General features: G+C 37.5%; 1 protein-coding gene across 2 annotated transcripts in view; it reads right to left on the bottom strand.

The window, feature by feature from the left end:
• The window catches only part of SYNRG (synergin, gamma), an 87,442-nt gene that overhangs the window by 18,423 nt on the left and 54,746 nt on the right, over positions 1–14,273 (bottom strand). For both annotated transcript variants that reach the window (XM_008568065.1, XM_008568063.1), the window contains 5 exons: positions 5,945–6,538; positions 4,324–4,487; positions 3,428–3,481; positions 2,845–2,941; positions 649–797 (listed from right to left, as the gene is read on the bottom strand). In XM_008568065.1, coding sequence (XP_008566287.1) covers positions 649–797; positions 2,845–2,941; positions 3,428–3,481; positions 4,324–4,487; positions 5,945–6,538 — 1,058 coding nt within the window. The remainder of the gene's footprint in view (positions 1–648; positions 798–2,844; positions 2,942–3,427; positions 3,482–4,323; positions 4,488–5,944; positions 6,539–14,273) is intronic.

Raw genomic sequence — 14,273 nt, forward strand, 5'->3', positions numbered from 1 at the left:
ACAGTTATTTGCTTACTCAGCGTAGAACTATTCAAAACAGGAAAAAATGAAAATAATCCAAAAACCTAAAAAAAGTAAAAACGGCTAAATGAAGTACACGACAGCAACATGATGTATCATACAGCTTTTTAAAAGGGCCAGCCCCGTGGCTCACTCGGGAGAGTGCGGCGCTGGGAGCGACGAGGCCGCGGGTTCGGATCCTATATAGGGATGGCCAGTGCGCTCACTGGCTGAGCGTGGTGCGGGCGACACCAAGCCAAGGGTTACGATCCCCTTACTGGTCACAAAAAAAATAAAAATAAAAAATAAAAGGATACATATGAGGACATAAATAACTAGAAGTGCAAAGGGAAAAACTCAAACGAATGCTTTGCAAAACTTTAATGTACGCATGTGATTTAAGAAAGATGTAGATAAAGTAAATGTTTTCCTGTACTCTTATTTAGGTACAACAGGACTTGGCGCTTTCCAGAAGCCAACCTGGGACTATTCAACTAACTGCACACACATTATCTTCCACCTCTAACAGAACACGATCCAGTAGGCACCTTCGCCCTCCAATAAGCACCATCACAGGAATATAAACCCTGCTTTACAACTTGGGTTTCTGGAAAGGAAAGCAACTGCTGAAGTGTCTAATGGGCTTACTGTGAGTGTGGCCAGTGACATGAAGCCGATTAGGTTATTCCATACTTTGTCGATGTCCTTCAGCAACTGCTGGAGTTTCTCACTGCACACTGCAGTGGCTTTTATCCCCAGCTCCACACGTTTGGTTACCCTGTACACTTCAACAACACCTGATGGGGTGAGAGTAGAGAGTTAGGTGCTGGCAGTGTCAAGAAAGAGAGGAATGAGACAAGGCAACATTATTGCTTGCTGATATCTTAGCTGGAGTTAAGGAATGTACCTGGGCACAGGGGAACCTACTATTCCTGGGGACCAATCCACTTCTCAACCCTACAGTATAGCTCACTGGTAAGAGCACAGACTCTAGAGCTACACTGCTTGGGTTCAAATCCCAGCTCTGCCTCTTTAGTAGCTATGGAACTTTGGGCAAGTCATGAAACCTCTCTGTGCCTCAGTATCCTCATCTTTAAAACTGAGATAATAACAATACTTCCTCAAAGTATGGTTAAGAGGATTAAATGAGTTAATATTGTAAATGGCTTAGAACAGTGCCAAGAAAAGAGGAGGCGTTATGAAAGTTATTAGCTCTTTTTTTGTGTGTGGGGGGTCAGGTTTCTTTTTGAATCCATCTGTTTGAAATAAACTGGCTGGAAATGGGAATAGTAAAAGTTTAAAAGAATCTAAATGTTAATATCATTGCAAAGTAATTAAGAAATATCTCATCCCTCTGAATCTCTAAGGATTTACAAAACTCTGTGTCTTCACATATCTTTCATACATTTAGGACACAGAAAGGTTCTTTTCCTGTGGTCTCTGAATTCTGGTTGAGCTCTTTAAGCAAGGATGAGAGATGCTAAGTATTTCCACATTCTAAGGACAGCTACCAGACATATCCCGTGCCCCTGTAATGTGACAGTCACCAGACACATTACCCCAGCCTCCATAAGTGAATACTAGAGGAATTCCAGGGAATCTTCCAGTGGTCCATCATCAGCTTTGTGTACAGCACTATGCCTTTTCCTCCCCCTTCCCCAAGGGCAGGGCAGGAATTATTGCCCATCCTGCACCAAGTGAGGGGGCTTCTAAGAGAATCTTATTAGAAGGAAAAACATGGGACCCTGTTTCCCGGTGAACATGATTATGCAGTAGAATTGTGCTTGTATGAGCAGGAAAAGAGGAACTGGAGTGAGGTGGCAGGAGTAACGCAGAGACTACATCCCTTTACTATCCACTCATCCGGAAATATTTTTGAGTGCTTACTGTGTGCCCTAGATTAGGTATTGGGGACACAAGTAAACAAAACAGAATTCCTGCCTCCTTGATGGTTCATTCTAGTGGAGGGAGATGGTAACCACAAGCACAATAAGTAAAATAGATAAGATATTAAAGGTGATAGGGCTAAGGAGAAAATAAAGCAGAGATGGGGACAGAAAGTGCCAGGGGTGGGGAGAGGGGATACTGTTTTGAGAAAGGGAGGCCAGGGAAGACCTCACTTAGAAACTGACATTTGAATAAAGATCTAAGAAAGATTAGGATCCAGTACACAGAGCTCTGGCCACAGGCGAACCCTGAGCTTGGGGAAGGAGGAACAATGAATTGGACAAAGATTGAGGTTTCCAATTGGATTGGGAAGTTTAATACCCAAAGATGGCCAGGAAGTTAAGGAATCTGTTTGTGATGTCATTAGGGGTAGAGAGGATGAATCCACAGAGCATCGTAAGGCACTGGTTGGAGACAAAATGATTTCATCACTTTAATGCCTCACTAGTTCAAACTCTTTGATAAACCAGTAATACAGATATAATTTTACATAATGGTACAAATAGTTGTTACTATGATTTTAGTGCCTTTTCTACAAATGCAGATGCTACTTAGTGAAGTTATATGTAGCTTGAGAGATCTAGCTTAAAATACTTAACACATGGGAAAACTGAAAATAATGCAAAGTGCCACTTCTACAAATGCAGATGCTACTTAGTGAAGTTATATGTAGCTTGAGAGATCTAGCTTAAAATTCTTAACACACGGGAAAACTGAAAATAATGCAAAGTGCCATGATTTTGAACAATATATAAATATATATATATGCTAAATTTTTTGGCAGGGAGCAGCTGGCTGGTACAGGGATTGAACCCTGGCCCTTGGTGTTATCAGCACCATGCTCTAAGCAACTGAGCTAACCAGCCAGTTGAATAAGTAAAATATAAAAGAACGTACCTAGTAAATATTCCATGCCTTGAGCTGACTGAATTACTTCTGTGCAAACAGAACTACTACTTATTCCATTTAAGGTATCATTTGCCTTCTTTATGACCTACAAGAAATAAAATCACATCACCTTATATAACTGAGAAGTCATTGCAAATCAATTTACTATTAGTAGAAAATGCAACCAAAAGCATGATTACTGCATGTATATGATTGTGCTGAAACAAATCTGAGAATTTAATTTTAACCTTGAGGAAACAATCCTCCACTTCTTTGAAAGAGAAAAAAGATAGAGATTCTTTAGTTTAAATATTATTTTGATTTAGGCAGAATTAATGGTAATACTTAATTATTTCTTAAACACAGTGACAGATGATGGGATAACGGACAAATGAGCCAGTGTTTGCTATTATAAATGTGAAAGAAGCCTCACTTAAGATATATGACTTTTCATAGAGTTTCCATTTTGCGTGAGACCATTGAAGTAAGGCTTGCCTCAAGTTTGCCTCTGTCCATCCAGAGGAACCAAGGAGAAGGCAAAACGGCACAAGAGAGCACTCACATACATGTGAACACAAGATGACATACTCACATCCAAGGCACTCCCCAGGCACCTCTGCCATTCATATGCATATCTCTCATTCTCCTGTGGATTTTATAAAAAGAATTGGGTTAAACAGGTAAGTCTGGAATCCTCTATTAATGACTTCTGTCAATTCAAAGAGCTTGGAAAACTTTGCTCTTTATTAAAATCACTCTAGTTTAAGCAGTTCATATTTGACCATTAATGATTATTTTAAATTACTAACAAATGTAACTCCTGAGCACATGACCTGTGAATCTGAGGGAATATTCTGTAAATGTTGCCTCATTTAACAGTGTCAACCTTTCTTCAAAGGTACTCAGTATGTAGGTATCCAGTACCACAGCCAATATCAAACCACTGGCTCTCCACTCCCCAGTTGTAGTGCTGCAGGCACACGTGTGCATGTACGTGTGTGTACGCACGCACACGCGCGTGTGTGTGTGTGCGTGTGTGTGTGGGGAGAGGGTTAATGAGGAGAGTTAAGCCTGTTGGCTACAATGTAGGGGGATGACAGCGTGGGACTAAGATGCAGCAAACAGAAATAGTTAGAAGATCCAGAACATTTTCCCTCTCTCTGTTTTGAGGTTTGAACAGTCATTCAGATGATAAATTCTAAGTGCTCAAAAAGAATTCTGTGAACGCTTCCCTCCTTGGGAAGTCCCATGAATAACTTTGGTTTTAGGGCGACTGAGTATTTCCAGTGGATGTCACATCTGAGAAGTACTTTCACCCAGGGCTAATGTTGTCATGCTCTCACTTTAATTACTATTTTATATTTTGTGCGTTATGCTTTTCTGCCCCTCATTTCCTCATGTCAGAGCTGAGAAAGCATTTTTTTTCTTGGGGTCCTCGATGCTCAGCTGGTCTTTTGCCTGCCCCTGAGAGAAAACGACCCTGCTCACCTCCACTTCTCCCGTCAGATCTTTGTACTTGTCACGGATGACAGGCAGAGCTGGCTTCTCACTCAGAGTGTTGGAACGGTCTCTGAAAGGCTGCTCCAAAGCCGGAGAAGGAGAAGAACGGGTTATTTCTTTATCACCAAGGCTCAAACTCCTCTTGTGTGATCCTGGGAGAAGTGGATGGTACAGTCAAAGGTTTTGATTACTCAGCTCAGTTCAAGTGGAGGCTCTTCTTTGCTAACATGACCCTCTTTTTCAGATGTTTTTGTCATGAGGCATTCAGAAACATAATCCTCATTCATTCTCTCTGGGAAACTACATGTTGAATCTTTTCTATTGTTCTCTCTAGCTTGGTTTCCCTATCTTTAGTTTTCTCCATTATTCTTTTTTTAGTGCTTTTAGTCCAAAAAGCACTAAAAATAAGCATAACGTGCAGTTATTCCTCATTAGCTTGTTTGGTTATGAGTGTGCTGTGTTAAAAGAGCCAGAGAAATGGATTTGATCCACTTGTGGCCAGGGTGGCTCTGCTCTTATTCCCTAGCTATAGACAGTGTCCTTTAATCCAGAGGTTGCAATGTGGTTGCTGTGGATCTGAATCCAGCCTGAAGATCTGTTTTGATTTTTTTTTTTTTTTTTTTTTTTTTTTTTTGTGGCTGGTTATTATGGGGGTCTGAACACTTAACTTGGTGTTATCAACACTGTGCTCTAACCAATTGAGTTAACTGGCCAGCCTATTCTTCCATAATTCTAAGTGTAAAACCATTGGAGTCTGGAGTACTAAAGTGCCTTCCTAAATATCAGTGCATAAGAGCTGTGTTGCTTTTCCAGTTATTAGTTATAGATTTGCAACTGAGACCCTACATACTCAATCCAGCTGAAATCAATGATCCTTTCCATCAGGATAGGATTAAACAGGCAAACTCACATGCCAGAGATCAGGCAAGTAAAGTAAATGCCTGAAGTAGGTTAGCTGGAGATAGCAAGTGGTGGCAAATTAGGAGAGCATATCCCATGTATAGAGGACATTGCTACATAGCTCCAGCTGATTGTCAAGACACAGGAATGCAGGCCTACTATTGTTAGATATTATGATATTTCAAGAGAAGCTAGAAATCCAGATTGTTAAGCCTTATGATTTTTCAATATTGGCAATTACTTCACACTTAAAAAAAAAAAAACTTCTATGTGGATCAATCAAAACAGATCTTCAGGCTGGATTCAGATCCACAGCAACCACATTGCAACCTCTGGATTAAAGGACACTGTCTATAGCTAGGGAATAAGAGCAGAGCCACCCTGGCCACAAGTGGATCAAATCCATTTCTCTGGCTCTTTTAACACAGCACACTCATAACCAAACAAGCTAATGAGGAATAACTGCACGTTATGCTTATTTTTAGTGCTTTTTGGACTAAAAGCACTAAAAAGCAGTTATCTGAGTTTTCTGAGAAATAGTGACTTGACTTCATTCAGTCTAGGGAAGGCTTTATTATAGCTAACTGTAAATGATTCTGATTTTAAAGATTTCCTGCTAAATCAGGCACCAACATTTTATTCTTAAGAACATCTAATATCTCAATGGACAAAAACCACAATAGTAAAATCTACCTGGAAAGCTACCCACCTTGAACAGAAAGATCGAAGGTCGCCAGCTCACTCTTGATCATTTCTTCACTGGATTTCATTTTGCTTTGCGAATTGGCTACTAAAAAGTCAAATTTGCTGATTTTGGGCTTTTCACTTTGGAACTCTCCAAAGTCATCTAGACATTCTTTGGGGGTTTCATGAGAGGTGCTACTGGAAGCTGGGCTTGGACAGGTGACCTCTTGGCTCTGTTCAGCTGTAGGAAGGTCCTGTCTTGTGAAATCTTTATAGTCCCCACTTTCATATTCTTTTTGCTCACTGTTCTGTGGAATCACATCTTTAAAACTGGCAAAAGCTGGGAAGGTAGTCTCTGAAAGAGCATCTTCACTTGCAAAGGTCGTTACTTTGGACAGAGATGTCATGGTGATGTTTTCAGAACTGCCAAATGAAGTCTCCTTCTTTTGAAGAACTGAGGCAGCTGAGGAGGATCCACTTCCTGCTGAGAGGACAAATGGAGAGAGTTTTCTGCCCTGAGATGCATCATCCCTGTCTGACCAGTCATAGTTTGTAAGTGTGCTCACTGCAAAATTGTTACTGTAGCTTCCAAAAGCAGCATATTTTAAGTCCTCTATATCTGAAAGGGAAATAAAACCCCACAATTAGAGGCAAACTCACGATTTAGGCAAAACGCCCTAAATTCTGCAGAAGCAAAATGCCTAGCATACTTGATTCGTTTTATGCTATGTTGGAGTTAACTAAATTTAGAGCTTATACTAAAATTAAGAGTTGAGCTGTAAAATCTGATCTTAGAAAACACACATTTAGCCTTGAGTTGGCATTTATACTTGGTTACCAAGAACCATTTTCTTGGATATAAAAATTACTAAAAAAGATAAGGAAGTTCATGTACCAATGTATATATTGTTTGATGTAAGATTAGGGTCATTTAATAAATTGTCTGTTCCCTTATAAACTTTAAAATGTACTTACATATTCCCTGCCTAAAGCACGTCTCCTTTCATCTTGACTTCGCTGGAAAATGTTCCTTTAAAACACAGTCATATGAAATGTACAAGACAAACTACTAAAAAACTGAGTTTCTCAAAACTAAAGTGAAAATAACGTCATCTAACTTTTAATCAGTTATTAGGAATTTCTGTCTCAGGCAAGACCAAAGATTAGTTTTTTTTTTTTTTTTTTAAAGATGACTGGTAAGGGGATCTTAACCCTTGACTTGGTGTTGTCAGCACCACGCTCACCCAGTAAGCCAATTGGCCATCCCTATGTAGGGATCCGAACCTGCTGCCTTAGCGTTATCAGCACCACACACTCCTGAGTGAGCCATGGGCTGGCCCTCCAACATGAGATTTTAATCAAGCAACTACTTACCTAGTAGTTAATTTGGTCAATTTAGACATCATATTGCTGTGATGGAGTATGAGGAAAGAAAAATCAATCTAATCGACTTTAGCCCTTAAAGAATAGAATCAAAGATCTGGGTCATGTTAGGCTCCTGTTTCTCCTTCAATTATGTATCTGCTATCCCCATTTTAAAAAAAGGAAAAAAGAAAAAGAAAAAAAATGCTGGGGCAGAAGACTCATTTTACAAAGCATTCTTTTTTTTTTAAAAAAAAGATGACCAGTGAGGGGATCTTAACCCTTGACTTGGTGTTGTCAGCACCATGAACAACTGCTCCCAGAATCTCATCTATTAAAAGGGTAGCAATTTTCCTAGAGACCAAAGATAAATTTAATGAAAAGACAGCTCCAGTTCAAACACTGCAACTAAGTTGCTATGGTAATAAAAAAAAAAAAAATTTTGCAATTATGCAATAAAAAAAACGTTTTTTTAAAAAAAAAACTAGAAATGATTAATATAATCAGATAAAAGGCATTACAAAATAATAAGGGATTGCCTTAGTAACGAGTTTTTAAGCATTTTTATAACTATACAGGTCTTCAATAAATCTTTTTCTTTTTTCCTTTTTGTCTTTTTTCGTGACCGGTAACGGGATCACAACCCTCGGTGTCGCGCCCGTACCGCGACCAGCAATGGGATCGCAACCCTCAGTGTAGCACCTGCACCGCACTCAACCAGTGAGCTGACCAGTTTCTATATGGGATCCGAACCCTCGGCAGGAGTGCCGCCGCGCTCCCAAGCGCCGCATTCTACCGAGAGCGCCACCGGGCCGGCCCCCAATAAATCTTATTTTTATTTTATTTTATTTATTTATTTATTTATTTTTTTTAAAGATGACCGGTAAGGGGATCTTAACCCTTGACTTGGTGTTGTCAGCACCACGCTCACCCAGTGAGCTAACCGGCCATCCCTATATGGGATCCTTTTTTTTTTTTTTAAAGATGACCGGTAAGGGGATCTTAACCCTTGACTTGGTGTTGTCAGCACCACGCTCACCCAGTGAGCTAACCGGCCATCCCTATATGGGATCCGAACCTGTGGCCTTGGTGTTATCAGCACCACACTCTCCCGAGTGAGCCACGGGCCGGCCCCAAATCTTATTTTTATTAAAAATGATATGCATACAAGATTTTGTGCCTTTTGGAGCAACTTACAGAAATGACCAAATGGAAGATTTAAAATGGAATATTTTATACTTTTTAAAAAATGAATAGTAAATATACAATATTCACTACAATCAAGCCTCAAGGTTGAGTTTTAAATTTACTTTTGCTTATTTATTGGCCACTTGGTGTAAAAAAATAATTTATTAAAGCATAATTCACTTGAACACATAAGTTATTGATGTTACATCAGGACTGAGAGACGAAACACTGTATCTCTAAACCTTAGCATTTATAAACAATATAAATATAGAGAAATATTTCCTGGCATAGTGAATATTTATAAATGATTTTCTAGGAAAAATGAGGTATATCAGTTCATTGAAAGTAGGTTAAAGAAAGAAAATTCCTCATTTCCCATGTTAACAGTTCTACATTTTCTAAGCAGTCCAGTTATATGTGCCATTATATAATGGTCTTTTGAAATCATTAAAGATTATATAAGACCTACAACATAATCGATAGAAACCCTGTCTAGAAAAATGATGTGAAATAACCCACATTTTATTTTGTAATCACTGAAGTTACTATAGATAGGTTTTCAATTTGATAGCTGAATTCTGAAAATTGCAAGAGAAAAAGAAAAAGAAATTGGAGAATGAATGCAATAAAATGAACGGAGAATCACTACTGTATTTCCAATTCTACTAGAGAACTCCTATGCTGTGCTAGGTTGAGCTACAATTGCACAGATAATACGCCAAATTGTGTGCTTTAATACATGTATTTGTTTGCAACCAGGAATGTCCTATTACAAAGGCCAAAGGAATAAACTATACAATCTACTTTCCATCATGGATCTCAAATCAAGACATGGATTTCTTGATTATGCTGGCAAGTAACCCTATCAGTCTTTTCCATAACCTCTTTTGAATGGATGTTGTATACAAAAACAAGGTTATTTCTTAGAACAAAAAATGTGAGCTGCCACTATGGGACACAGAAGGCAATATCCATTCCCATGGACACTTTCTAAAGCTGTAAGCATATGCCCAGGTAATTAAGAGTTACTGGCTTTTGAGGAAGGAGTTTAGAAAAAAAATAAAGGAGATACACATGCAAATTCCACTCTATTCCCAAGTGTTTAATATAGTAATAAAAATGTTCATTGGACTAAGGAAGAAATAGCTTTTAATTTTCAATAATGATTTAATCCAGACTTCATTCACCAAAGCAAACCATGAATATTTGTACATTTCAGTTTCTCATCACTCCTGGTCTTAGTCTACCTTAGACCCTGTTCTATCTTGGATCTATGAAATCAAGCAAAATCATATTCTCTATTAACTATAAAACCTGATCTAACTGTGTCCTATGCATCTCAAACACCCTGATAGGTGTTGTTGAAGAAAACAGGAACGGAAGTGATCACAGTATAAGCGTGACAGGCTATAAAATGCTGCTATATAATTGCCTTCTAGTTTGCATGAAAATCTCCTAATTTGCATGAAAATCTTCCATCCTTCATTTGTACTGATTCACATGACTCCATGGTTTAAATTATATCTGTATTATCTGTAAGAACCTTCAGGTTTCTGTGTCAGCATTTTAAATTCAATACAGAAAAGTGGCAATCCTGCAGATATTTTAAGCCAGAGGAGGCTAGAAGGACAAGGAATGGTGTCAGAACACACAGTGGGATTGGCCGCGGTCATCAGTAAAAATCTCATCAAAAAGCACCAAACAAGCACTGAAGACGGCAATTGCAATTGAGGCCTTTTGGCCATGTAAGGGAGAGGGGAGCACCAGGAGACCTGTCTGTGTGTATTACTTTCTTATGCACCTCAACGTTATTGGGTCAACATTTTCTGAAACAACTAATCGAAAGTACTCAAATGACGGAAAAACAAAGAGCTAGAAGCAGCTCTTTAAAAATAAAATAATTTGATTTTTTGAGTTATTTTAGGATTTAGCACTGCTTCTTTGCTATTGCTAGTGTTCCTTTCATGTTCATTTGCTACTTCTAAAAACCAGTAGGGATTTTAATGCGAACTGTAGAACATAAATACATTTTATAATTTCTCAGGCACGGATATATAAAGTCAAACACTAACCATCTTACTTGGCATCAGGGTAAACAAAACAGTATTTTTTTTTTTTTTAATCTACAGCAGACTTCTTCAAGTCTTTATTGCAAAAAAAGTTTACATCATTATATTTTATTATTAAAAATACCTCCCTAAAAAGTAATGTGTTACTTTGGAAACATTAATTGCTGAGTTTGTGAATGTATGCCTTACACAGTTATATTCAGTCATTTTCTGCAGTCTGCTCTGATAAATGCAGAAAGGAGTTAAAGCAGTCCCAGATGGACCATCTAGCATTAGAAAATTACACTGGCAAAGGAATTCCTTAGTCAAAGCCACCATGAGATTGGTCTTATATACAGCACAGGAAAATCCTAAACAAAGGGCAGCTGGTTTTATCACTAGATGGAGGCTACATTAAGATCTCTTTCTTCCAAATTTGTTAGCACCACACATCATAATTAAATATATTTATACAAGGTTTTTGAAACCAAGTATCATTCAACTTTCTAAAGCATTATGCTCTGAAAGACACTGCATTTTAAATAGCAGGCCTAGCTTTTCTTAGTCTAAACCCCAACATGCAATTTTTTTCTGAAATGGCATATTTCAGATACGATAAATGATCTCTCAGGAATCCTATTCAAAATCCTCATCTTCAGTAGTTTAATTTTCTTTCTTCCTCAAATTCTAAAAAAAAACAAAGAACTGAAAAGCCTCAAAACATAAGAATAAAAATTTTAAAACATGGAAACAACCCTTTCTCAAAGTTTTTATTGGTCTTGGGTTTTTCTTTCTTTTTTTTTTAGCAGCTGGCAGGTATGGGGATCTGAACCCTTGACCTTGGTGTTATAAGACTGCAATCTAATCAACTGAGCTAACTGGCCAGCCCTGGTCTTAGGTTTCAGACCTGAAAAATAATAATATTCCCAAGGTTTTTCCCTATTATCATATTCTTATATGGAGAAAATATTTTCCAAGTTTGACCTACTCTTGTTGCTAACTTTCATTGGTCCTTCTAGAAATTGTTTTCTTAAAAACGAAAGTGGTTTAAAGCTTTGTCTGACCTATCCCCTAAAGTTGTTTTAAGAACTTGCTTTATGTACTATAAGTAAAAAAAGACTGAGGGTTGCTTTATAAAACATCCTGAAGTTGGAAAGATAACATGCTCTGCAATTAGAGGATCGAGTACCCAATTTGAAACTCAAATCAAATTCAGTCCCAAAGGCCTCCTGGTATTAACACTGAACACTTTCCATTATATAGATTATCAATTATAAATTCAGTTTACATTTACTGTGCTCAGAAGTCTATCTCAATACCATTTGATGATTTATCTTAAATTAAGTTTATAAATATATAGTTAGTTAGTAACTATGTCCCTCTTTCCCCAACACTCAACTATTAGGTCTTCTTCCTCACCTTCCCCTTCTTTAAACAGTGTAACTCCTCGTAAGATACAGGCTCTTTAAAATAAATATACTCAGTAGCTTCATTAGAGGAAACTCTAGTAAATTTTTTTCTCTCTTACATAAAGTAGTGTAAGGTTTGAAGTTATATTTTTTAAGTTTAAAGTTATGTTTCAATCCAATGCCACGTTAAAAACTTATATCAATGGAATTATAAAGGGCAATGGCTAAAATGTATCAATAGTCTCTTGGGAGACAGGTGTTTGGGGAAAACAAACAAGCAAGCAAAAGGGCAAAACCTTTTTGTCCCAGGGGATACTACTGTTCTAAACTTGATACCAGACAGGTATTTCATTGGTCTGACCTTGAAAATGTACAAATTACACACATCCCCACACTTTCAAAATATGCCAAAGAATTATTTATTAACACAGGACTTACAAGATCACAAAAGAGAGTGGTACAGAAGAGCTGGAAAATAAGTCATCAGAATAAGCATGCAGATCAGTATTCGCAGAGGAATATACTAAAGCAAGTTCGAAAAGGCACATTCACACAGAAAATGTCTAAATTGAAAAAAAGACATCAGAAAAGCTGCCAATAAATAAATAAATAAGGTGCTGATTAAAATACAAAGATTTTCATGTCAAAGAAAAGTTACTTTACAAGTAGGTAGGTAGGTAGCTACAGAAGTCTTGCTAACCCTTTGAGAACATCACAAATGAAGGTAAGCTCTTGCTGCCAACAAAACCAGATGATCTTAATGACTGCACATCAAGATGCTTCAATGCCACAGAGATTAAATTTGGTGGGGGGAAAAAAAGCAGCCTAGTTGAAATTATATGCAGCAAGGGCTCAAAGGGTTAAATGTAATAATATGCAGAGAAATCAGGCAATGTTATTAGTATCATCTACCTTCCATACAAAGAATTATAGCAAGAGTTAAAAGAGACAGTATCCCTTTCAGAGTTAAGTTAGGGTTTCCAAATAGGATTAAGGTCCATAGGCAGCAATCTAGTAGGTTTTATTCTCTTTTTATCAGCCCACTTCTTATTCTCCAACAAGAAGTACCTTTAACCCTCAAACTAAGAGAGCAAGAGATACTGTGGTGATCATGAGGATAAAATAAAACCACATCATATTGAAGTTCCTGCCATTTACACTCTATGCTACATTTATGCAGCAATTTTGCTCAACAGCAATATAGGGTCATTGATCGGACATCAACCCCTTTTAACAACCGCTCTCAAGGGATACTGCTCCTTTCCGACAGGAGGTTTACAGATCATGGAAGGAAACAAATCTGCTTTTAAGAATATCCTCAAACTGAAGAGAGTTGGCTTAAAACATTACAGGTTCCAAGCTGGGAATGTTCCAAACATACATAAAAGAACATGAGCACAGAAGATAATTTTAACAGGTCGATAAGAACAAACTCAGAAAACCAACTTCCCCTCCCCAAATAAACTGGAAAAAAAAAAACACCCCAAAAACCCACAACAAAACCCCAGACCCAGATTAGACTCATTTCATAAAGACATCTAGCTTGGCACTGTGAAAGATATAGATTCACTTTCAGAAAAATAGTTAATTAATAACTTCAGAGTCCAAAAGGCTAGTATACATGTTATGAGATTTTAAAATAAAAATCAAATGTTGTTCAGAAAACAGCACTTTGCAACCAACTGGTGTGGCTCAAGTAGCTCATACGAAAGAGGAAATCAAAATTACTCTATCAAACAGCAGCAAAAAAATAAAAATAAAAAAACTTCTGAAGAAAAGTACAAAAAAAAAAAAAAAAGAAAGAAAGAAAGAAAGCAGACAGTCCATGGCATAAGGAGCTCTTCGGACCGCCCACTGCACTTGGAAAATACCTTAGCAAGTAACAACATGAGACATGTAATCTCTCTGCTATCTTGCTCCTAGTTCAGCACCCTGTTTAAGAATACCTCCAACACATCAATAGCCAAAGGATAAATGCAATTTTGTTTTCTGACTTACCAATTTGATATAAGCAAAAGCTACAGTACTTTACAATTTCTGCCTGAATCTGTAAACTTAGAAGTGTCTGTGTATTCCTCTCTTGTTTAAAAAACCAAAAAAATAAAAAAACCCAAAAAACCCTTCATATACATAATACATTTTCTAGAATAATGCAGTAATACTGAGATATTTCTCATTATTAAAGGCCACAAAATAGGTTTTTCTTTCTATATACATATCAAAAAACAACAACAACAAAAAACCCCAAAAACTAGGACACTTGGGAATCTAGTTTTTATGACAGGAAGCTGAATAAGAGAATAAACTGCTACATGTAAATCCACTTAAAATTTAAAGGGGGCTCTCT

The sequence above is a fragment of the Galeopterus variegatus genome, unplaced genomic scaffold (genome assembly GCF_000696425.1).
Source record: "Galeopterus variegatus unplaced genomic scaffold, G_variegatus-3.0.2 Scaffold372, whole genome shotgun sequence".
Lineage (NCBI taxonomy): Eukaryota > Metazoa > Chordata > Mammalia > Dermoptera > Cynocephalidae > Galeopterus > Galeopterus variegatus.